Here is a 24,088-nt window from a genome sequence, read left to right on the forward strand (position 1 = left end):
AGTAAGAATCCAGGAGTGCAGCATAAAATGAAGAAATACTTGCAGTGTAGTTATTTGAATTTCCATTGCCCTTGCAATAATCTTTTTACATGCCACTAATCATGTGAGAATTCTTTCTACACTCAAGTGGGATCCCTTTGGATTCTTCATGAAAAGGCATCATCAGTAGCTTGTGAATTAAAAACAAAACATTCTCAAGAAAGACTTAAAATCCCAGCTATCTGCAATAGTTATAATCACAGTTTCCAGATTCCTGCATTTGAATGCGACAGGTCAGTTTAAGTAAAGGCCTGAAAGACTGCTAGAAACCTTTTTTCTTTTAATTCCAGGAACTGTGAGGTAAAGAAATTACATCAATAAAATCATTACAGTCTGCCCACCCCCCCTTTAAAGTTCCCACCACAACTGTATCAAACCCACTGTTGTGCTAAATCTCAGGATTATCTGAGTCCAACAGGCTATTGCATTCTTCTAGTCAGAACTTAACCTTTGTGATTCTGAAAGAGTGATTGTATTCTACCCTTCTATGAAAAGCTAAGAAGCAAGTGTATTTAGACACCTTTCCACCCTTTTTTTAAAGAGTACCAAAAAGTTACAGGAAAGATTTAATATGTATTAAAATCTGAAGAACTCTTAAAAAACCAAAAAACCCAAAACAACAAAAAACCCTGAACACTAAAGAAATTTTTGACAGAGTAACTGACACATATTTGGGGTACTCCATATATCCATCACCAGTTAGAGCCTCAGACCTCCCAAAACACTAGTTCTGAATCCGTCTGCTAAGCTTGTAACACTGAGACACAATACCCTCTAAAACTGAGATCGAAACAAGATCTTTCAGGACTCTTACATGAGTTAATACTTCTATTTAAAGAAATCGGTGATTAAGGTTGTAATTCCCCTCACAAACACACTTCTGTCCCATACCTTGAAAATTTTGCATAAAATCCTTAAGAATGTATTTGCCTGAAAAATCATTAAGACTCCAGATTTCAAATTACTGAAGAGCTCTTGACTCTGAGGTTTACTCACAAGTGATTTTGGCTTTTTAAAAACAACATTAATGACAAAACCATTTTTTCAGTATCTGACAAAATGCACAGACAACCAAAGCCAAGCAAAATCACCTGATCATATTTTCTCCATTGCTATGAAGCTGAACAGTGAGATTAATAAATTTCTAAGAAGCTTAGGAACAAAATACAGAATCAAGCTAAGTAATAATTCTTTGGGAGCTGCATATTGTATCCTAACATTTTAAGAACTTTCTGGACTGTCATTTTTCCAACAGCAGCTCCCAAACCTCTTACTTGGTAAAAGAAGTAGATGATGTTTTTAAAACTAAGACATGGAATGGGATGCCCACTGTCTGCATTTAAAATGCTGAGAATTTGAACTGATCCCCTGAAGACTTCCTTAGCTGGGGCTGGGAAACATCCTACCCAGCAAATCTTTCATTTCTAACGAAACAGTGTTGAAGGCATTTTGGAAAAAGTTCAATCCCTAAAATGGCTAGAGATGTTGTTTGCAGTTCAGCACTTTATTTAAACAGATATGGAAGCATGCCTCTCACCTTTCCTCCCAGACCTTAGTAGGCAAAAAGCATGTTGAGCTTCGCAGTGCATCCCTCCGTAGGAATTAATCTTTTGCTGTGTATCCTCTGGTACAGTGGTGTGATCCAAACCATCTTAAATAAACCTGTGTTTTAGATACTTTTACCACGCATACAAACATTCTGTTGTTCAAAACACTAAAATCAATACCCCAAATCCTGAGATGTTTCCAATTCAAGATACTTCTATGAGACTGTCTTTTAAAAGTTTAAGATCAGTCAGAATGGAGATGTACTCTATGACTGGTAAAAAAATAACCAGATTCTCCGTGCCGTGTAATAATTTTACTGAACAAATAGCTCTCAAGATGTATGTTTCATAATTTTTATATACAAAAACCATAGAAGAATAAAGCTTTAAGTAACGGTTTTACAGAATACGTTGCAATTAATCATGGCATAGTATGTTCCCAGATATTCAATACCAAGCTCGTAAGTCAGAAGCGTCTATCATGGGGCATTTAAAATTGTAATATGCCCTTTTCATCTCTGCAATTACAAATGATTTTTAAGATGCCCCACTTCAGCAGCACTAAGCTTTCACCCAATGCAAATTAATCTATAAACAAGTACTGAAATCAAGGAGGTCTGATTTAGGGACAACATTCAGACATCGCCTCAGACATTTATTACATGATAAATTAATTTGCTAAATGGAAAGTTTCTCTTAAGTAATCTTTGGGTAACTTAAAACACATTTAGTTAAGGACAACACACAAATATAACTTATAAAGGTATCTTCTCCAAACAATGTCTTTGTGCTAACATGCAGAATAACACCACTCGTAGAATTTAATTAGTGTAGCTTTTAAGCATTTGCAAACCAAAGCTAATACATTTTTTTCTTGATTATTTGATTCAGGGGCTATGGCAGTCAAAATGCAATATTAGCATTTTCAAGGCTACTTTAAGATAAAATGTAATCATACTAATCATCATTTATTTGTTGCACTTAAATAAAGTTCAGAATAGTATGAGTGATTGTGAACTATGAATTATTTCTAATGTGCGTCAAAAAAACCCCAAAACCCAACAAAATAAAAACCATCCCAAATTAACAACTAAATTTAAGAATCTGTGATAAACCTATCAAAAACCCCAAACCACTGAGTTACCAAAACATTCCTCAGACCAAGGTTTCTAAGAGATGCAACAGTGTGATTACATTTTGAATTTTGACGTTTTAAAGCCTTTACTTCCATCGATGTAAAGTAATTAATTTTTATACCCCCTCTTTTTTAATTTAGATCACAGCAGAAATCAAATCATCAAGTGTGAGTGATTACCCATGCTTACTCTAAATGGCAGACGACACAAATTACAGAAACCCAGACCAAGACTACAGTAGTTTACAAAACGTAAAACAAGGCTAACAGATATGCCTTCTTTAGGATAATACATAAGAAGGGTTTTAGGAACTTCATATCAATAGCTCATTTCAGACTATGCAGTGCTTTCTCCTCCTTTCCAGATGTCTGTGAAATAAAGCAGTAAACATGTTCTCTTTAATATTCAGTTCAGTAAGAGTTTAGTTGCAAAAAGATTATACTTGCATAAATATAAAAACACATGATAAAGTAAAATATTTTTAATTAGTAAGCCAATCATAAATAAATTCACCTAAAATTAACAGAAGAAGCAGCTGTGTTCCTTCTACACGGATACTTTTTTTATCATGTTTTAATAGTCAACTTCATTGTCTAGCCTGGGACAGAACAATTCATCGTTGAGCACTCAACACCTCTGCACACTGAGCTAAGTCTTTTTTTTTTTTTACTTACATTTTTTACATTTTCTTTACAAATGTAATACTTATGTACATTATATATTTTATTTCTACAATTGATGTACTTTGCTGAAACTCTACAACTTCCAGTGGGAATTTGCTGAAGTCTTTAGTAAGTATTAATCATTCCTTTTAAAAAGAAATTCATATAAACAACCAACATACATCACTGCCCTTTGACATCTCTGTTAAGAAACTGGATCTGGAAGGGCTTCTATAATAAATTTAAGAAAAAAGGCTTTACCTAATTGTACATTTCATTAAGAAATATCCCACATAGCTACATAAATTCACCAGCTTGCAATAAACAGAGCACCATACCGCTGCACAACTGGAAACGTGTACAAACCAATTTAAAGTTTACTAGTGAAACAGCTTCATCACTCCTACCACTTTTAGACTGAAGTAAAACTGCAAAATTCTTTTGGAAATGTATACTTCTTTAGCTGTAAAGCTTCCAAAACAGTGCTGGTCACTGTATATTGTTTGAAGAACAAGCATCCACTTTTTGTAACTTCTGATATGCTTCTCTGGGCCCATGCTTCTCTCCGAAGTCAGGATTTTTCTTCTTTTTATTCCCTGCTCACTTACAGATCTGCTGTTGAATATTAAGTAAGAATTCATAATATGAAAAAGCTGCTTCTGTCCGATCCTCAATTAAATGCTGAAAAAAATCTGTTTTGGCAGGGTTCTCATCTCTGAAAGAAGAGAGGAAGGTATTTTAGTCCAACCATTGAGCAAAAAATCCAAGGTAAATTCAAGCAGAGGGCTAGGTTCTAATGAAATGCTTATTGTTCCCTGGAGTCTAGATTCAGTCCAAAGATACTATAGCTGCAATTAATCCAAAGTTTGGAAAAAACACTGATGTTTGAAATACACTATCAAACATCATCTTTTAAAGAAGTATAAAATGGTAGTAAAGTGAGTGAAACAGCATGTAAAATACCTTGTAGAAACATTAAAAAGGAAAAAAATAATTTTGTTTTAGGGTTATATTAAAGGGTTATATTAAATCCTGATAAAGGTTTTAAAAATGCAGAATTTACATCTCTGATTACATGTAATCATAGAATCATAGAACAGCTAGGGCTGGAAAGGACCTCAAGATTATCTAGTTCCAACCCCGGGCCATGGGCAGGGACACCTCACACTAGACCATGTCAACCAAGGCTCTGTCCAACTCAGCCTTGAACACCGCCAGGGGATGAGCATTCACAACTTCCTTGGGCAACCCATTCCAATGGCTCATTACCCTTACAGTAAAGAATATAACCTTAATTCCCTTCCCAGTTTTTCTTATTTGGCAACAGAAAAGAGAAGGTACATGTGTAAAAGACCTAGTATCCAGAATTATTACCCAAATAAAAGTTTGCTGGGATGCAGCAAGTATTTGCTAGGGCACAATCCCTTGTACTCTGTAGTACAGCATGCAGTAAAGCTCTGCTATTTACTATGGTCTCTCAGCACTACTTGCAATTCCAGCAGCAGCTACAATGCCAACAGTAGAAAAGCTTCAGTCCTATGCTTAAACATTATTTGAGGAAGTAAGTCATTATGCTCTCTAAAATGTGATCTCACATTTGGCTCAGTAAACTGAGTACTCTAAAGAGAGCAAATGAAACGTAAACTCAAATATAAACATCTTATAAAATTTAAACTTCTTTAAGTGGGTGCCTTCATGGCTTCAAAAGACTAAGAACTTGCCTCATCTGTCGTAGATGAATTGCTGTCCTATGGAAATCAGTAACAAACACGCACAATTATTAAAACCATCCAGAGATTACTAGCCTTACTTTTTTTTTCTTATACATATACTGAAATTATTAAAACTATACCAGAAATTAACTTGGTTAATTCCACTGATCGTAAGGACATCCACTGCTTTAACATATTCTTAACAATATAAGAAAACCATGCAACCAATTAATACTAATAAAACCGTTAGTTTAATTTGTACTAGATTCTAACATGACCTTTGTTGCTACAAGGTTTCAGATAGCAGCACCATATCAAGTGGAAAGAGGATGTTACTCAGCTTTTTTCAGGCTAGATATTCCCACTTTTCATCAGTGTCAACTGTAATTACAAGTTGCCAATAATTACTCAGTATCTAACAGAAATACTTACTTTATTACTTGAAGAACTGGATTTAAAGGTCTACTGTCTCTAAGCCAAGATATAAAAGATCGTGTCCTTTCTGAAGAAAGTGCATCTACTTCAGGAAGCTGTGTCTGGTTGAAAGCAATTGCAGGAAGTCATTATCTTTGTTTAAAAACTTGTTTAAAAAATAGATCCTGATTGTCATAACAGGATAAAAGGCATAATTTCTATTAAGACATTACCAACCATGGATAATATATACACATTTTTTCCTCAGCTTAAAGTACAAAAATTCAGTAGTATCTGACCTGTAGGAAGCTGTACATCTTAAACTGCCTTTTAAGTGTGAAAGATTTTAGAAAGCAAGCTCATTAAAAAAAAAAAAAGAATTTTTAAAATGCTGCTTTCACAGTTTTCTTGCCTTATCTTTCTCTGTCAAGCCTATACGTTGCAGTTTGCAGTACTGAAAAGATGAACAAAACATGAAGTGAAATCTGAATTGTAAGCAAATTAGACTGGACTATTTCATCAGGGAATAAGCTGAAAAACAAAATAAATAGAATTTAAAAAACTTGAGCCATTCACCAAGCTAAATATACCAACTCTTGGAACAATATAACCTTTTAAGACAATATGACAAAAGAATTGATGCCAAATTTAAAAGCAGTTCCATTGCTACCTTGGTAGTAAATGAATGGAGGACAAAATTTAAAAGTAAAGATAACTTATTTCTGTTAACTTTTTTTCAGTTGTTATATATCATCTATTTATAATGAAAATGAGAGGAAAAAAACAGCTATCGTCCTTCCTTTAACCAAGTTCTTCCTGAAAACTGTCAACTAGTATTTACCGCCAGCTGATCAGAGGGGATAGATTTAAACTGCTAATTCAAGCAAAATACAAAACTCTGAACAAGCAGTCTAGTCTGATAGCAGTCTTAAAGTTCACCGTTCTTAATCTGTTCTTGTAATTATATCTTGTCATTTACTTTACCCTTCATACCATGCAAGCTTTGTAAGTAGAAATACCTTCCAATGTGCTTCTATAACGACTAGGAAGTTTTTGGTACTATCTAAATATAACCATTCAATTATGTACTTTTCTGCAGTATCTTAAAAGGGTCTGTCATTACCTACCACTCATTGACATTTTAGAAGTGCCACCCACAGAAGAGGGGTCTTCTTTTTGACTGCTACTCTGTTTCATGCACAAGACTATAGGTACAGGTTATAACATAAAATACCCTCTACCAAAACACACATCCAAGTATCTTTGATGTCCTAACAGCTAAAAGAGTTTTGTTTTAACATTGACTCAAGTCCTGGAAGCTGAACAAAACCTAAGTCTTACCCTTTACTTACAGGTCTATCACATCACGCCATAGACCTGGTATCTTACACCAGGTTTGGAGAACACAAGGCTTCCAAAAAATCATGATATCAATAAAATAACTGTAATCTTAATAATCAACATGCATGGATAGTTTTTGTATATATTCTGTGAAATTCCATCCTAGTCTTGTGAACCCACATATATATCCATAAAAATAATAAAAGTAGTAATGTCATACAATAATTTACTTTATTTGCTTGAAAGCATTTCACAACTTCTATCTCCCTCTTAAGAAGCTGCAAAGAGGTCAGAAAGTACCCCCCCCCCCAAAAAAAAAAAATCCTAATTCAGAGTTACATAATTTAAACCTGAAAATGCACAGAAAATAGATTAACTATAGATTCCAAATATAAGCACTCTACAGTTCACTAAAACACCTACCATTTTCTGTGGTACTGATGCATAGTTTGGGTATCCAAGGACATCTTTTATGAAGTTGTTATCACAGTTTTTTCCAATCCAAATGTAAAAAATCTGTAAGATGTTAGAAACAGTTTTAGTAAAGGCCTTTCATACATTTTAGAGAAAGAGACAAGTGGAGACACAATTGGAAGGTAATACCTTTCATGCAAATGAGTCACTTGAAACCTCCATTTGCAATTCATATATACATCTCTATATTCATTTACTTATTAATACACTGGTAGCATTCGGAATAAGATCATTAAATGTCAAAAATTATAGGTGGAAGGCAAATACTGAAAGAATGAGGATGCAGGACACATCTATATTGAACAGTTAATGCGGTAACTTCCCATGTAACCTCCTAAAATAAAACCCCTTAGATTTCATGAAGTCACACCACTGTGTCAGTTACTGCACACTGACTTACCAATCTAAAAAAGTCATAGTAAAGCATCAATTATCAAAAACATTAATTATTTCAGACATCTGGAGACAGAAGCTAAGTTTGACATTCACACTCAGCCTTTGAACTCATACAAGATTTAAAGCACTTTCTAGACTGCCATTAGAATAGCATAATGTTTTATCACATTATTTGTGAAGCATAATGCCTTATCCAATGAAGTGTGGTTTAGTGTAATTTCTACAAATAACTTATTTGTGGAGGGTGGACAATTCCCTCACTCTTACAACCCTTGCATCACACAACCCACAAATCACTTATATTTGTGCATAATTGAGAAGGCTCCTGCATCAGTAGAGAAGTGCTTTCTTAGACTGTAGCACACAGAATTTAATAACCATTAAGAGAATGTCTGGAAAATGGAAATCCATTATTTCAAAAATAAAATAAAATAAAAAAAATAAAAAAAATCAAGCTTGAAAAAATTCCAAACAAATCCAACCCCCAAACTGAATGTGAACTCTTGGTATATATTCTGATCAGTCTAGCAAGAAAATAAAATTAACCTCTGAAGCCTTAAATATGTAACCTAAAAGATACTGCTCTGATCAAAATACAAAAGCCTTCAACTGGGTCACAGATTACTGCAGGTTACCTGGAATGGTGAGTCACTACAGTGTTACTGTTAGGAGTTGACCGCTTTTAATAATACAGTATGCATCACCTTGTTTGTTTTTTTTAAAGGAATGTGTGAAACTGGTAACTTACTGAGCCACAATCCATTAGAAAAGCTCCTTCTCTTGTCAACTTCTCGGCAGACAGCTTCTGAAGAGGTGGCTGTGGAACAACTCTGTCATTTACATGTATTGTACTCTGTAACAAAAAACAACTCTCAGTAACACCAGAATATAAATAAATCCTGCTCATGTAACAAAATGCCACGGTATGCCTCAAATGACTATGTACATCAAACAACTGTAGAGTGTACTTAAACTAAGGGCTACTTTATTACAAAAAAAAAAAAAAAGAATAACGTGATCTCATTTGTGTGTGTGTAACATTTCTCATGCTATAGATGCCAGACTCTCAAAAGACGTCTAGTGTTTACACTTAAATTTTATACAATCTCCTCAGACTTTTTCATTGTATTCAACTTCACTGGAAGTGTTGAAAGAGCAGAAAACCAAAAAATCCCGTTCTCTATAAAGGTTCACTATTTTACTGTATTCAAGTAACAAAGTTCTTTGATTTAACATCCTGCCTGAAGTAATACAAGGGTTTGTCCACAGAGCACTATGACTGATCTGATTAAACAATCTGGCTGTTAGCAATAAGATTATGACGCCCCCCCCCCCCCCAACCAAAAACAAAACAAGCCACAAAAACTACCAACCAGAAAAAAAAACCCAATTCAAACCCACCTCCTTCCTCACCAGCAATAAAACCAGACAAAACCAATCAGAAAAATCGCAAATCCCCAGTATTTTCAGATTAAAGCTGCTTCCCCCTCCAATACAAAACTAGGCTGAATTATTTACTAAGAAACTGTGACACATTCTGGAAATAATGTAGGGAAAAAATAGTCTGGAGACTCAGCACATCTCCATATGGTAAAAGATTATTTTAAAAAATATCTATTTAAAAAATTCATGCATTACCTCATCAGTCAACTTGTCTATCCTGTACAAGTTGGGATGTATCATTTTCATCAAATGAACAAGAGGCTGGCTCTTTATCTGGCACATTGCATATACACGATCATCCAAGCGTGTACTTGTGCCTGTTCTAAATGCTTTCTGTAAAAGAACAGTATATTGTTACTCAAATGAGCCCTGTATTTTATGTCACATCTAAACAGTGCATTTCAGATTCTTTGCAAGTGTCAAGAAAGGTGACAAAGCTTTTGTAAAGTATCTTACTGAGATACATTAAAATCAAATACAACTTGAATATAATACCTTTTAAAAGGTAATCCTTTCTCCTTCCTTATTGATGAAGGAGAATACATTTACCCCCTACTTCGTGTAAAGTCTGTATGTGATTTCTCGTTTTTATTCTTGCCAAATGTTACTGGCCTTTGAAACTGACTGCTGCAAGATATGTGAAGACACAGGCCTAGCATATCTCAAAAAAATATATTTCTGTGGATAAGATTAACTGGTATTTTACTAGCAAGAATTAAACGTTAAGGAAAAGCTTTGGAAGGAAATATACTTTCATGTTCTACAGCAGGAACTAGGCTCTCATAGTATTAAATTTATTTTGTAACTCTTCCCTACTGGATTTCTCGGATATCCTTTAGAAGCAACTGGTAAATGATCACTGTGAGAAGCAACACAATGAAACAAGCATCATATTCTGATTCAATGGGGAATATTCCTATAGTCAAAGTTAATATTCACTTCTACAACAAAGCTAAGTACATCAGTCGTCTTCTCCTTTGCTGCCAAAAGAATTTGGATTGTGGTTTCTCTATACCCCAGGCTATTTTAGTTATTGTAAACTAAGACAATACTAATAAAAACCCAATCAAGACCTAAACAACTTATTTTCCCAGCCACTCTTACTTCAGTCTTTCACATGGATCCCTTGATAGTAAATGGTCTGGTTTTTCCCCATCATTAAAGTTGTTACTTATGGAAGTACCAAAGAAGTCCTAATCAGTATATTAGAGACTTAAGTAATCACTATGCCAAAGAAAATAAGTTACGATTGGATTTCTTGCAAAACTTACATAAAGGTTGATTCGTGATAAGAAAAGAAAGAAACATCAGACACGAGAATCTTTTAAGCTATGAGATTTATTCTTAACAAAAACCTGCAGCGATTCTCTATTTTTAACTATGATGTTTGCCAGTATAAATAAGGATATTAAAAAACCCCAAAATCACCAAGCAGTAACTACTCCTATTTGAACTTTCAACTAAATCACTTCAGTTTCTGTAACAGATTTCTCTGTATCTCCATGGAAACTTCTCTTCCTTCTTGGTGATTTAAAGTACTGAGTATATGTGTTGAAAAATATTTGAAATGGTTTTCCTTCATAAAATAAAATTGGAAAAGTATTAACAAGAACTTCCAACAATCTTTATGGGCAAAACCAATTAGCTGCCAAAATCTGAGAAATACTAATTGTTACTATGTATATATATTCTGAATTGTAAAACAAAATAAGACAAAATATAAAAGGTCCAAAGCCAAGCAACTTCTCAAACTTCTCAGGCACTAATTTAAAATAAGCTAACATAAACTTTTATGTGAAAATCCTGGAAGCTTGAAAAGAATAACGCAATTTTCATAAATTTTAGAAAAGCGCACACATTGGTTGACCTAGAGCTGAAAAATTCCTCAAATGGAGCGATGACTTACATATCAAACTTTAATCCACTAGATTATACATACCTGTTTGAGAAGGGCCAAAACATACAGTGGAAACAGCTTGAGGGAATTTGGTGCTATTAGCATGGACTGCTGCAGATTCGAGACAGTTGACATGTATGCTGCCAAGGAATCTACCACAGCATTAACTAAGGCATCTCTTGCATCTGAAAGACTAGATGAAACTGAGCGATCCACAGCTGTTGGGTTAGAAGGACACAAGAAGTTAATACAGGTGGCCTCATTCATCCCTTGAATTCTGAAAGTCTCAGTTGTGCTTTTGGGTGATATTTTAGAATTAAAAACAAAAAGGAAACAACCCAAACCCACACCAGTGGCCTTAACTTTTTTAGGAGAAAACCGGATGATTGCCCATACCAAAACTCACATTCACAATGCTTAAAAACAATACAGTGTGGGTGATCTCTGCTCCCTAGTCTTGGGGGGAATTTTAAAAAAATTGTTTAAAGCTATGGTATATACCTGAGACTAAATAGAAATTCTGTTTTAAACCTTATGCAAATAAATTAGCTATTGATTAAACTCTCTGCTCTCCTATGTCCAAGATAAGATTTGCAGTAAATTTCTCCCTCCCCCTCCTCTCCCTGCACCCCCCCCCCCCCAAGAAATTTCTTCTGTTATTTCAGTGGCATAATTATGATTAGTGCAAATGAAACTTCATCTCTCTCTACTGAGAAAGGGCTGCAAATCCTTTGGCTGGAGGAAGCCACCTGCTGGACTAAATGTGCATTCAAGACGAGATGCTATTTATTTCTTCTAATTTATTTGACCATTAATATACAACATAGCAGCTATTAAAATGCTGCACAGAGCCATGCATGTTTAATGGAAGAGATCAGTCTATGAAACAGCTACTTATGATCCAGAAGTAGGGGACAAGTAAGAATCCTCCACCCAGCAATGACAGGATAGAAACATACAAAACTAATGCATATCTCAGATACCTTGCTGTCAGAGGTTCCCTTTTCGTCTCCAGCAACTCACTAAACTGTATCACTGTTCAAGTAACACCAGAATAGTAAAGTTTGATATAACAGCAGTGATGTGATACAAAAGTAAGAGTTTTGATTCAAGTATGTTATGATTTTTTGTCCTTCAATTAACTCTGGAGAAAAGGTTCCTTTTAAATTATTGAAGTCAATTAAGTATTCAGATTAAGGAATATTTCAGTTAACACTTTGATTTTGTTATTTTTGGTATTCTCAGGCTTCCATTCCAACCTTTTGCCACAATACTCAGGCTTCATTCACTACTTGACTTAAATGGCCGTCAAAAGTAAGAACAGAAAAAGATACTTGAAGTGTGAATCTTCCTGGTCTGTACTCACCCATGTTTGCCAAGAGACATACAACTGCTTGTACGTCCGCTCCTGCATATACATCAGCCAGTGAACTTACTACAGGTAAGCAAAGTGTGTGCACTCGAATTCGACGTTCACCTAATAAAAATAAGTAGAGATCATTTTGCAGTATTTCCTGGTAGAGGTGTACTAATTCAGTCATTAGAGGATACCTCCTCTCATCTAAGATTCATCCATTCCGTAAAAATGCACCTATCAGGAAATTGCTGTAACAGTCTCTACTGTTCCTGTCTCTTCACCTGTTCAAATTATGCAGTGCTCTAAGGCATTCAACTTATTAATGAGCAGAAGTTTGTAACGCAAACTAGCTTGTAACATCCACAATGTGTCTTGATCCTACAAATAAAGCACGCTGATTTCCAGCCCAAAAATTTGTGGCATCTTCCACGACAGAAATTAGCAGCTATTCTTTATGCCCCCACAATGTACTAGCAACTAGCTCTAATCTATCACAGGTCTGTGACTTTGACAAAGCGCATGCCAAACATGTTATTGCTTATAACAACAGTATGCCTTTGAAGTAAAGGGATCTTGCTGAATCAGCTCTATACAGGATAGCGATAAATTACATTTCCCCATCAAAATAGTTTATAAAGATTTACATTATGTGATTAACTGCCAAGTAGGCTGCTTATCTTTAACAAATTTCTTTTAGAGTATAGCGAACAACAAAAGGCTGTGGAACTAGCTATGTGGAACTAACTATGTAAGATGAAACAACAAAAAGCTGGGCGGCCAATCATTTGAATTTGTTTACCTTTGCTGGAAGTATACAACAGAGCTGTTTGAAAACAAACCAAAGATGTGTCAGTCAGACTTTCCTCAATGGACATTTGTACTGCAAATCCAGCATCAGGATTGACATTGGCAAGGGACAATAAATCAGTAGATCGTACAAAAAAGTTCCCATGAAAAGTGTGTATTGAAAGACCTAGAAGCAGATTAAATAATTCACAGTGAGGCTACAATAACATGAAAAACTATCAATAATTAAAATCCACAGTCCTCAAGACAAGTTTAAGAAATCAATAAAAATGCTTATTCTAACTATCATGCAAAATCAATTATGTGACTCATTAGACATTATAGCATGATCCTGTACAGTTCATATTAGATTCTGGACACTGAATCTAAATGATGCTCTTACACTAGACACTGAGAGATGCTCTTACACTAGACATGTCAACTTACCTGAAGCAAGATGGTGCCATTTTAAGTGAAAATAAAAACAAAACAAATGGCAAAAATTAACATAACTTACATAAAAGAAACTATTTTATTACTCTTCAGTGAAAGAGAAATAACCTGAAATCTCATGTTGCTAAACGCCAAGTTCATCAAAATAACAGTAACATGCTTTCACCAACTTTTCCATATGTATTAGTATTTCAAACATACCTTTTGTGCATCTTATGCGCATAACTGCTTCAAATCCAATCTTTCTCGTAAGGTATCTTTTAAGGTCTTTTTGCAACTTCTCAGCCTGAGCAGGATTATGGCTACGATGGAAAGATGGATAGTAATAGATGCACCCTGCAGAATACTTGGACATGCAAGCTGTGACGGAGAAAAAGATATGGTTAAGAAGTAAAACCTAAATGTGAAGTCAGGACACAAAAATTCTGCCCAACCTTCTGCAAGTCACAGCCATGCTCATCTCTTTCTTGGTATGACCCACATCTGTAAGACAAGAACTGGCCCATACTCAATGATGAGTCACCCCAGTACGCAGTGATCTAATAATAAACTTACTGCAACATGCATGCTACTTTTGACTGATAAGAGTGCATGCAGAAATAGATAATGGTGTAGAGGCAATATTAAGTGTGCATGCAGAGACAGATCTTGGTTTAATACTGAAAGATGAAAAGTCTTTCCTATCCTCACGATTAAACGTTATTACTTCTTTGCCATCTGTTTCCTCTTCCTGAACAGAAGAGTGAGTACCTTCTCTTTTAAAACCGTGAAATCCCAGAATAAATTGTCTGATATGAGTAATCCAACACTCATTCTTTACTGCTATGAACTTCAAAGTCAATTCCTTTGCAGCATTAGCTGCATTTACAAAGTACAAAAAGACTGGCATGATTTAAAAATTCCCAAAGTAGCCTATGCTTCTGAAGACAGTGTGGAAAAGCAAATGCATACATGAGGTACTCCTTACCGAGAGAAGCTAGATCAGAATACTGCGAACTTAAGAGAAATAAATCCACGGCAGTCTGCTGGCCTGAACAGTCCAGTGCCAACTTCTTATAAAAATCCGTTGCTGGACCAAGATGCTGGACCACCTTTGGTGAATAAATTATACACGAAAGAGTTGAGACAACAACTGCACTCTCTCATAACTTTATGTAGCAAAGACATGCTATTCAGTAGCAAAGTATCATAAGGAAGTTTCCTTTAAGTAATAATTCATAGGCATTTCCACCTGCAGAAATTATTTACCTCGAGCTCCTTATTCTCTTAGTTTGCATTTACAAGTAATTATGATGCTTATTTTGCAAGTATGCATCCTAATGTAATTGATACAAAGTATCCTAATACAACTGCTACAAAGTATCATAATGTAACTGCTACAAACTTTCAAAGAAGTTTCATTCTCATACAAATAACATTCATGTACCTATGCAGCACTTACCGCATGCTGTAAACTACAAGGCCATAAATACAGTAAGCAGTCATGTTTTGGGTCTACAATTAAATATATCCATGCTTTGGTTCAAAAACAAGGTTGATATTAACGGAGTCAGTGATATTTGAAGCTTCTTTGGTTTGCCAAGAAAACCTATTGACCAAAGGCCCAAAACACAGCTCATACACTCTGAAACAATACCATACACACATGTATAAAATAGTGAACTTAAATGCACATAGACAGACATCTAATAATTAAACTTTAGTGAATTGCTATAAAACAAAACCCAAGAGTTGATTTGCAGAACTACTCAAGTCAGAAAGACACGGCCAGTTCCTAGTCTCATGAGATGAACATTAAAGGAAGTTTTTGTACCTTGGTGCTTGACCTTTGATTGGGATCTTCTCTGGAATGCAAAAGCCCAGCTCCCAGAGATGGTAACTGAGTTTGAAACACAGATATCCGACCACCCGTTGGAGACATCAATTTAAATGCAGCCTGAAGAGCAGGGCCCAACGCACTGTGTGTTTCTCTTGTATTGGTGAACATATTTGGTAATGCATTCAGTAGATCTTTTATGAGCTGTAGAACAGATTGAAAGGTGTTTATGAGATTTTGCAAGCTTGAGATTTTCTGCTATTTCTAAAAAGCTGAACTGGAACAATTGCTAGACAAAGAATTCAGCTTAGTTTCAATAGACTAAGGAAAACAAAGCAATAAATTTAAAAAACTATGATGCATCAAATAAACATGCAATACTTCTATAATTAAAAAGTAGCATTGGAATTACATTATTATGAAGATAGGCATGAATTTAAAGTCTAAAAGGAACCTCTTTATTTATTTTTTTTTCTACATTCAATGACATGTTTTCAGTAATCGTACCTCTTTGCTTTCATGGAGATTTACAAGTAAACTATCTGGTGTAGGTAAGAAAACATCTGCAGGAAGAATGGAAAAAAAGCATCTTACTAAAATAATCCCCCAAACACCAAAACAGAATAAAATATTTCACTGCCCTCTGCTATACGTACCATAAAATACAGCCTACTTTTCTGATACATGCATTAGAGAGAATATACAGTCTACACAAAGCTGGTTTTATTCAAAGCAAAATCAAACTCAAATTTCACTTTTTAAACCACCACCTACTCTGTAGTTAGTATAAGACTACATTCAATTACATTCAATAAAATTGACGTAATCCCAGAATATTGGAGAGATTCTAATCTTTCTTCGGGGGGGGGGGGGGGGGGGGGAAGAAAAAGAAAACCAGAAAAACAGTTCTTCAAAAATTTAGTTTCCATCTTCTTTCAACTTACCATCGATATCTGAGACAATCAGCATCTGAGGCTGAGATAAACCTTCTTGCAAGTTGTAGAACTGAACAGTGCTGTCAAACGTTATGAACCCTATCCTTGTCCTTGAGTCTCCAGGCAGCCTGAAGCATTAAAACAAAAAAACAAACCCAAACAAACAAACAATTAAACTCTAAATTTATCTCTCAAGATACATATGTATACACAGCTCCTGCTGATGTTAGCAGAAACTCAGCTCATGTATCAAGGGTGAACAAAAGGAAGGAGATCTGAAACATGAATACAAGTAATAATTCTTCAGTATTTTCTGAAAAGCTGGGATAGTGATACAGTTTACAGGACTAAGTGTTACAGATAAGCACTCATGAATATATTGATGCTTTGTTCCAAGTTGGAACTTAGTAAGTTTGTTTAATCATTACACTGACATAGGACAGAAGGTAGCCATTTCAGTTTTTAATGGGAAATAGTTTTTGCTGCTTTTTCTTAATTAAAACCCTACATTTACTAACATAGTCACAGAGTACTTACAGCCCTAAACCAAAATCCAGTCTCTCTACAATGCAACATACTTATTTCTCATGTGGCTCATATTCTTATATATGGCATTAGAAATACAGAAAGAAAAATTGAATGAGATTGCTCAAAACAGCAAATGCTGAAAACCATTATGGTGAACAAAAGCAATAGTAACTAATACTGGTTTTACCATGTAGGTATACAAACTAACTGGATGCATTCCTGTAGACTTTGTATGGAATTTTATGCGTTTTCCTAAAATAATTTAGCATGTGTCTGAGACTCACTGTATGTTTTGTTATCTTTACTGGAAATTAAAATCAAGTTTCCTATGAAACACTTGTAGAAAACAATTTTCAGAGTGCGATTTCAACAGGATGCAAATTAGTTTTCAAAAGACAAACAGTAAAGTTTATTAACCCATGCTCATAAAGCACCATCAATCCCACACATGCTGTTCCAGTACAAAAGTAAGTGAGAACAAACAGAAAGCAGCACACGTACATCTGTGTAGCTGTGATCTGAAAAAGACCTAACTGAAAACCAGACAACTGGTTGTCAGACATTTCAGACAGTCTCACACGAGTTACAACATTCCAGGACACAGCACCTCAGCCATTTCAGATGAAGAACAGGCCAATTTAATCTCTGTAATTTAGTTATTTTTGTTGGTCTTGTCAAGGGGAAAAACTCTAGCTTATAGATGTTCGTACAACCAGCATGTTGCTAGAATTTACAGCGACATATACTTTGCATATAAATAAGTAAATTATTTGCAGATCCACCTTTAACCACATGCAGAGAAGAAAGCTCTCATCATGTAAACTCTTTCAACAGCCGTTCAGGTTTTTTTAGAGATGCAAGTTGCACATCAGAATCTCAGGCAGCAGAACTTCTGTCCTTCAGGGACAGAATATCGGAACACTATATGCAAGTTTTCTACAAAACTGTATGTTAGTATTGTTCATAATAACACATTAGCTAATTTGAAAAGTTTATTTATATTCTTACTTGTCCAGGTTTTCCAGCAATGACTGGCAGACTATTGTCAAATATCCAGCCTCCACTGCATTATGAGATACATCTAAAACAAATAAATATACCGCAGGCTGAGGAGGACGAAGCTACAAAGTAAAAAAATAAAAATAAAAAAAAAAAAAAGTTCAAAAATCATATTTAAAGAAATGTTAAGAACGATTAGTCATTACAAAGGGAAGTGGGAAAAGGGAATACGTAGAAAAAAGCAAGGTATACGTTATGTAGTAAAACTGATTTACTAACTAGAAGTCATGTGGATAGATTTAACTAAAATTCCCAGTGCTCAATAGTTCCCATTTGTAGTAAGTATATAATGCTGTGCTTCCAAACAGAAATTTGGTATTTTAGTCTCTCCTTCCAAGAGTCAACTCAAACATGACTCTTTCATAACAGATATGGAATTCACTCTTCAAAACACAACTGTTCTTTCAGTATGTGCACAATGCCATCAATTAAATGGAATTAAAATATTCTACCTACATACTTCTCCCAACCACGTAACAAGCTCTATTTATTGATTGCCAAATGTCTTGGCCACAGTACTTAAATTCAAAGACAAGAAATCTATTTCTGCTGTTATTAATGTCATTATGAACAGGGCCTTTTCTCAGGCCTTGTTTATCTTTCTTGGAAAGAAGACTACTATCACAGTAATTGTGAATTGACTCCTAGTTAGAATAATTTCTATCATAATTATCAACAAAAAATCTGAACCCAACTTAATTCCCTCATTCCATTGGTCCTTCGAAATGTCTTCAAAAGGATGGAGAAACCCAAACCCCACACTGCATCAAACTTAAATCAGGCTAATGCTACATGAAACTACACTGGACAACCACATGCATTGCATTTGCACCTAACTATCCACATTTACTAAAACTCAAAATAAGTATTTTAACTATTATATGGTGTTAAGAGGATCTTCACAGGAAAATTAATACACACCACCGGAGCACTAAGCAGCATTAATTGCAAATGCATTTACATTAACATGCATTATTAATAATCGGTGTTGAAGCTACCATGAAAACTTTTTTTACCATATAGTCTGAGGAAGCAATGAATTCCACTGTAGAATTTTGGACCTCTGGCCGTTTGTGAGGCTCTCCATAAGATCGTGTCAGAGGATTATACATAAATTCTTCAGGAACTATAAACAACAAAAAAATTTGGGGTTATTTTTTCAAGAAAGTTTATATATCTGTCAGCAAATAAAAAGTATTATGGCAGCCAAAGGAAAGGGAAATTAATGCAGACATTTCAACTGTCACTAACAACAGAAAAAGACTTACATTAAAGATACATAAAACAAAGGAACTTTTCAAGTATCTCAAGCAACAGCAAAGTTAAATAACTGGAAACAAAAGAAGGCCTATTTCAAACAACAGTATCTCCCCAGCTTTAAAACACCAATGCAAATAGAGCATTTCACAATAACAACAAGCTTCAACTTCTACTGTTTCCCATAACCTCTGGCCTGGATCACAGACAGTAGCAGCTGTCATCATGTTACCATCTGTATGTTGCAACAACAGTCAGTGAAGTAAGTTGATTCTACTATAATCAGGATAATATAGTTAAATTTTCTCTGTCTCCCAGGAAACTGCAAAACAACCTTTTGCTTCAGAAAATGCACAGAACATTTGACTTACGATCCACAGCTTTTTTAAAAAAAAAAACACCAAAACCCACCTTAGGAACACTGTCATTTTAATCTACATTTTAACCTAAAGCATGCCATGGACTGATATAATGCAAATACTTGAAAGAGATTTTATTAATGTAAGCTTCTCTTGCTACAAAGACTCACCATCATTAACTCTATAGCACAGATTGCATTTCCACCTCCTTTGATCAATGAAAGAAACAAAAGGGTTGATATACGTCCTGCAGGATCTGCATCTCACTATTGTACTTGATGTTATTACTGGTAATTGCTAAAAAGAAACAATGGAAAACTGTAACAAAGGTACACAATACATTTTATAGAAAACATTATTGTGCAGTACTGTGCATAAAAGCTTCATAAGACTATGTATTCTATCATCTTTCCTTTTATGTTTTTAGCTAATTTTCTTACAGTAATTATGATGTCCATTAAAAAAAAACCCTTCCCTTTAAAATCCAGAGAAATAATATTTATTATCTTAATCCAATCACACAAATAAAAAGTTGAAATAAGATCTTTAATGAAATTACTTTAAATTACACAGTTACAATGACACAGCCAGTATAGTAACAGCAATAATGAAAGACAGAACAACTTTGTGTGATTAAACATGACAAAGAGCAAGCCTTACACTAAGAGCACACATCATATGAAAAGAAGTCATACCAGAAAGTTATTTACCTTTTCACATAAATACAAATAAATTAAATGGAGAGAGGCTGCTCAACACTTATGAACAACCTTGCATTGTGTTTACCTTCTCTTGACAGCACTTATCATGGCAGTAACACATTCAACATAAGCACTTGTCTCCAAGAGGGCACTGTAAATACCTTTTCGAGAGGTATCTGACAGTTCTGAGCCCAACACAGAGTAGTAATTCAGAGCTTCAGAGAACCATTAGCAAGCAAGGATTTCCAAGAATAAGGAAATAATTTTGAAGGACTTGTCCAAAGCTTTTCCCTCATGAATTAAAATGAGGTAGCAAATAAAGTTTTTTTTTTCCTCCTCCTCCTAAGTCCCAAACAACTTAGGCCTTACAGTTCAGTATATCTTATTGTCTGAACAAAAATAAGACAAATGTGTATATTAAGTACCTATATTAAAAAAAGAAAAAGTAAGCTACTGTACCGTTAGGTCTCTGAAGGGATGTAGCAACAAACCTAAAGGAAGTTTAGCTTTGTTTAACAAAGCCTGTGTCTGTGGAATATTTGTCAATGTACATCGAAATGAACTGAAAAGAAAGAAAAACATTATGTCAAAAATAGAATTTTAAAAGATGTTTAAAACATTGTGTTAACACCTGATCTTAAAGAATTCTGAAATCTAAGAAATCCTGTATTACAAAGCTGATTTAATAAATAAAAACTAAAGCATCAAAGAGATTAAAAAAAAGCCTTCTGAAGAAATGAAACAAAAATATATTCCCCTGTTCCCCAGTTCAGTAGTTCAGCAATGCAGGTATATCAAACTTGCAATAAGGGAGGTAAAACTAATTTAGGTACAACGCTCAATGTAAAAATGCTGTACTTTTTAATAATTATAAAGAGTTTTTTAGGGGGATGAAGGAACTAAAGAATACAGTATTTGCCAGTTCTCAAAAAATAATGTTGACAAAAATAGTATAAAAGGAACTCAAGTATTGAAAAAGTAACAATATTTTCTTTTGCTTAAAGTGGAAGGTGAGCTTAAAAGATAACACAAAAAAAAAAAATCACTAAAGTCACTAAAAAATCCCAATGCACAAATAGTGCTGTCCAAAGTGTTCCACACATTAGAATCACTTTGAGACCCCCCATTTTCTGATTTCTGTTTTCTGATGGGACATGCATTGTCACTAGGGTAGTAAGCTGAGTTAGTGTGGGGCAATGAATAAAATTTATTTTGTAATTAGAATTAAGATTTTTGAGGGACAGCAGTTTCCATTGTATCTAGGTGCACCTGTGTTGGGACAGTAAAGAGTACTGCTCTAATGTTAACAGGAGGTGAAAGAATAATTGTAATCAGGATTACAATTATCACAGTAAAATGTGTTCAGAGTTTATTCAGTGTACTTAGACATGATCATTATAATTTTCTGGAAAAAAGTCCTATGCAATATTATAAAAATATTCCATGAGATGTACTGCATGACAATAAGGATTTTATGAATAGATTTTTTCTTAACTGGGATAAAACAAAGCAAAGATTAAGCAAATCTGATGTTGTAATAAGTAAGCCCAACTCAATGCATTCTGATGGCATCACGATTTCAACCTTTACATAGGGATGTAGAGGATAAACTTATTTTCAAGTGAGTTATATTAGGTTATTACAAAGATTTGAAGTCAGGAGTCAGTTTAGACTTTTTTGACACTATGCATAATTATCAGTCACTGGAAAATGCTGTTCTAGACACAGTACACTTACTCTGGGCTGCAGTTTAATTTCCTAAGATCAGAATTCAAGTTAGGCACAGGGGCTGGAACTGAAGATACAGGCAAAATATTTCTATCTTGTGTGAGGTTTACTGGTCTCAAGCTTTCTGGCTGCTGACTATGCTGTAAACTTAACCCTCCTATGGAAGAGGACAGCTGGTTCACACCTGGATATTGCTGAAAAAAAGGGAGAGCATTGCAAATGGGTAAACACACAGTCATGTTTAAATAACAACCTGTAATCCCAATTCTTCCAAACATGCATTAAAAAAAAAAAAAATACAGCAGTAATTAGTAATATACCCAAACAAGAGAAAAGTTGTATGGTAGAAACTAAAAAAATGCTAAGACAAAATTGACATAACAGCCAAATAAGTATCATTGGACAAAATTCAAATTCATTATACAAATCAAAACTGGAGGTCACACATAAAACTTCAAGCTTCCCAAGCATAAGAAAACAAGTTACTAGAAGGCTGACAATGCCCCCTCTCCCCCCGAAAGGTTACAATGTAACTTTTCCAAGCTACAAAAACTTAAAAATATATTTATTCTTAAATTAAAACCAAAACACTGTAAAAGAAGAGAAAAGGTTAGGTTAAGTTGGAATGCATGCTTGAGGTCTGGCAGTCCAACACCCAGCTCAGGCAAGGCTAACTTCAAAATTAGATCATGCTGTTTATAGTCTTGTCCAGCTGGGTTTCAAAAATATCTAAGGATTGATAATTTCACAGCACGATCTGTTCCCCACTCCTATTCTGAAGAATCTTCCTTTATAGGTCCAACCAGAATTTCATTTGCTGCAACCTGTAATTATTGGGTTCTTTTAATTTGTACTCCTGAAAAGAGCCTAACTTCTCTGCCCTCCTTCTGCATCATATTTTGCCTCAGTATCTGCCTCTTCCTCAGACTTCATTGCTCTTAGGTGACTCACATGTGCATCAGCAGCCAGGTGATTGTACCTGAGTGCTTGTTCCTCTCTTTACCAGGAAAAAGAACAGATGGAGGCAACCAGCTGTATCACACACCCAGCACAGGCTCTACACAGGTCTTTCCTCTGGACCCTATGTCTTGCTTGTAAGGTGATTTAATGCTTGAGATCATAGCCAATAGTGGTGCTCTGATCAAACATATTTTTGCTGATGAAGTACTTCACTGTGTTTCTTCATGGTTTCCTACCAATAAACTACAGCTCTTTGAAGCCCCAAACATTAAAATTGTGGATGCTGGTAGTAAGTGGTGAAGAAAAATTTTTAAGCATAACTTTTTGGAGATATACTTAAAATTTTAATTCAAAAGCATTCTAATAAGAAGTTAGGATCCAGAACTATGATATCAATATTACACTTAACATTTATTGTCTCAGAAATTACAAAAAAATAAAATACAGACACATGAAAAAAAATATATATATATATCCTGTAGAAAACACTTCTCCCATGCAGTTACTTCATGAAGTAACTTTTAAATTAAAAATACAAACCTGTGTATAGTGCTGAAACCCAGGATGGTGTCCTGGATTACTGGGCTGCACAGGAGTAGGCGCTGCATTTTGGTAGCCAGGCTGCAGTGCTGGATATCCATAACCAAAGGGCTTAGAAGCTTTTGGTGTTTGTGGGGCTGATGAAGCAGGAACTGGGCTGCTGGTCACAGAACGTGTCTCTGGAAGATCAAAAAAAAAAAAAAGCAAACCCCATAGGTATTGAATTTTTTTTGAAGTATTACTACTTCTTTGATAATTTAAATGTCATCCTAAATGCTTAACCAACAAAACTTTCATTTTAAGTTTTTGCATGATCTATTAAGTTGTGTATCTGCACTGACTAAATAATCAGTTACTGCAATTACGCTGTTAAAGAGGGTATACATGGGAAGATGATCATAAACCTAGGCAGCTACTAACAAAAGGCTATCTTATCAAACAAAAAAAAAAATCAATCAACAGATTGAACAAATTTAAAGTTGATTCTATTATTCTTTATGCCTTCAGGATATCCTGATATCCTTGGTGTCTCAAAACTTCAATGGCAT

At 34.8% G+C, this 24,088-nt stretch overlaps 1 protein-coding gene across 2 annotated transcripts in view; it reads right to left on the minus strand.

Moving 5' to 3' along the window:
* Positions 1 to 1,878: 1,878 nt before the first annotated feature.
* Positions 1,879 to 24,088, minus strand: part of SEC24B (SEC24 homolog B, COPII coat complex component) — a 45,867-nt gene continuing 23,657 nt past the window's right edge. For both annotated transcript variants that reach the window (XM_065690376.1, XM_065690368.1), the window contains 19 exons: positions 23,541 to 23,719; positions 22,050 to 22,234; positions 20,772 to 20,874; positions 19,782 to 19,908; positions 19,012 to 19,121; positions 17,945 to 18,057; positions 16,418 to 16,536; positions 15,981 to 16,036; positions 15,471 to 15,677; positions 14,625 to 14,748; positions 13,859 to 14,017; positions 13,218 to 13,391; positions 12,428 to 12,538; positions 11,104 to 11,279; positions 9,360 to 9,497; positions 8,470 to 8,574; positions 7,275 to 7,367; positions 5,529 to 5,632; positions 1,879 to 4,099 (listed from right to left, as the gene is read on the minus strand). In XM_065690376.1, coding sequence (XP_065546448.1) covers positions 3,985 to 4,099; positions 5,529 to 5,632; positions 7,275 to 7,367; positions 8,470 to 8,574; positions 9,360 to 9,497; positions 11,104 to 11,279; positions 12,428 to 12,538; positions 13,218 to 13,391; positions 13,859 to 14,017; positions 14,625 to 14,748; positions 15,471 to 15,677; positions 15,981 to 16,036; positions 16,418 to 16,536; positions 17,945 to 18,057; positions 19,012 to 19,121; positions 19,782 to 19,908; positions 20,772 to 20,874; positions 22,050 to 22,234; positions 23,541 to 23,719 — 2,498 coding nt within the window. In that variant the 3' untranslated portion in view covers positions 1,879 to 3,984. The remainder of the gene's footprint in view (positions 4,100 to 5,528; positions 5,633 to 7,274; positions 7,368 to 8,469; positions 8,575 to 9,359; positions 9,498 to 11,103; positions 11,280 to 12,427; positions 12,539 to 13,217; positions 13,392 to 13,858; positions 14,018 to 14,624; positions 14,749 to 15,470; positions 15,678 to 15,980; positions 16,037 to 16,417; positions 16,537 to 17,944; positions 18,058 to 19,011; positions 19,122 to 19,781; positions 19,909 to 20,771; positions 20,875 to 22,049; positions 22,235 to 23,540; positions 23,720 to 24,088) is intronic.

Source organism: Lathamus discolor, chromosome 1 (assembly GCF_037157495.1).
Source record: "Lathamus discolor isolate bLatDis1 chromosome 1, bLatDis1.hap1, whole genome shotgun sequence".
NCBI classification, from domain to species: Eukaryota; Metazoa; Chordata; class Aves; order Psittaciformes; family Psittacidae; genus Lathamus; species Lathamus discolor.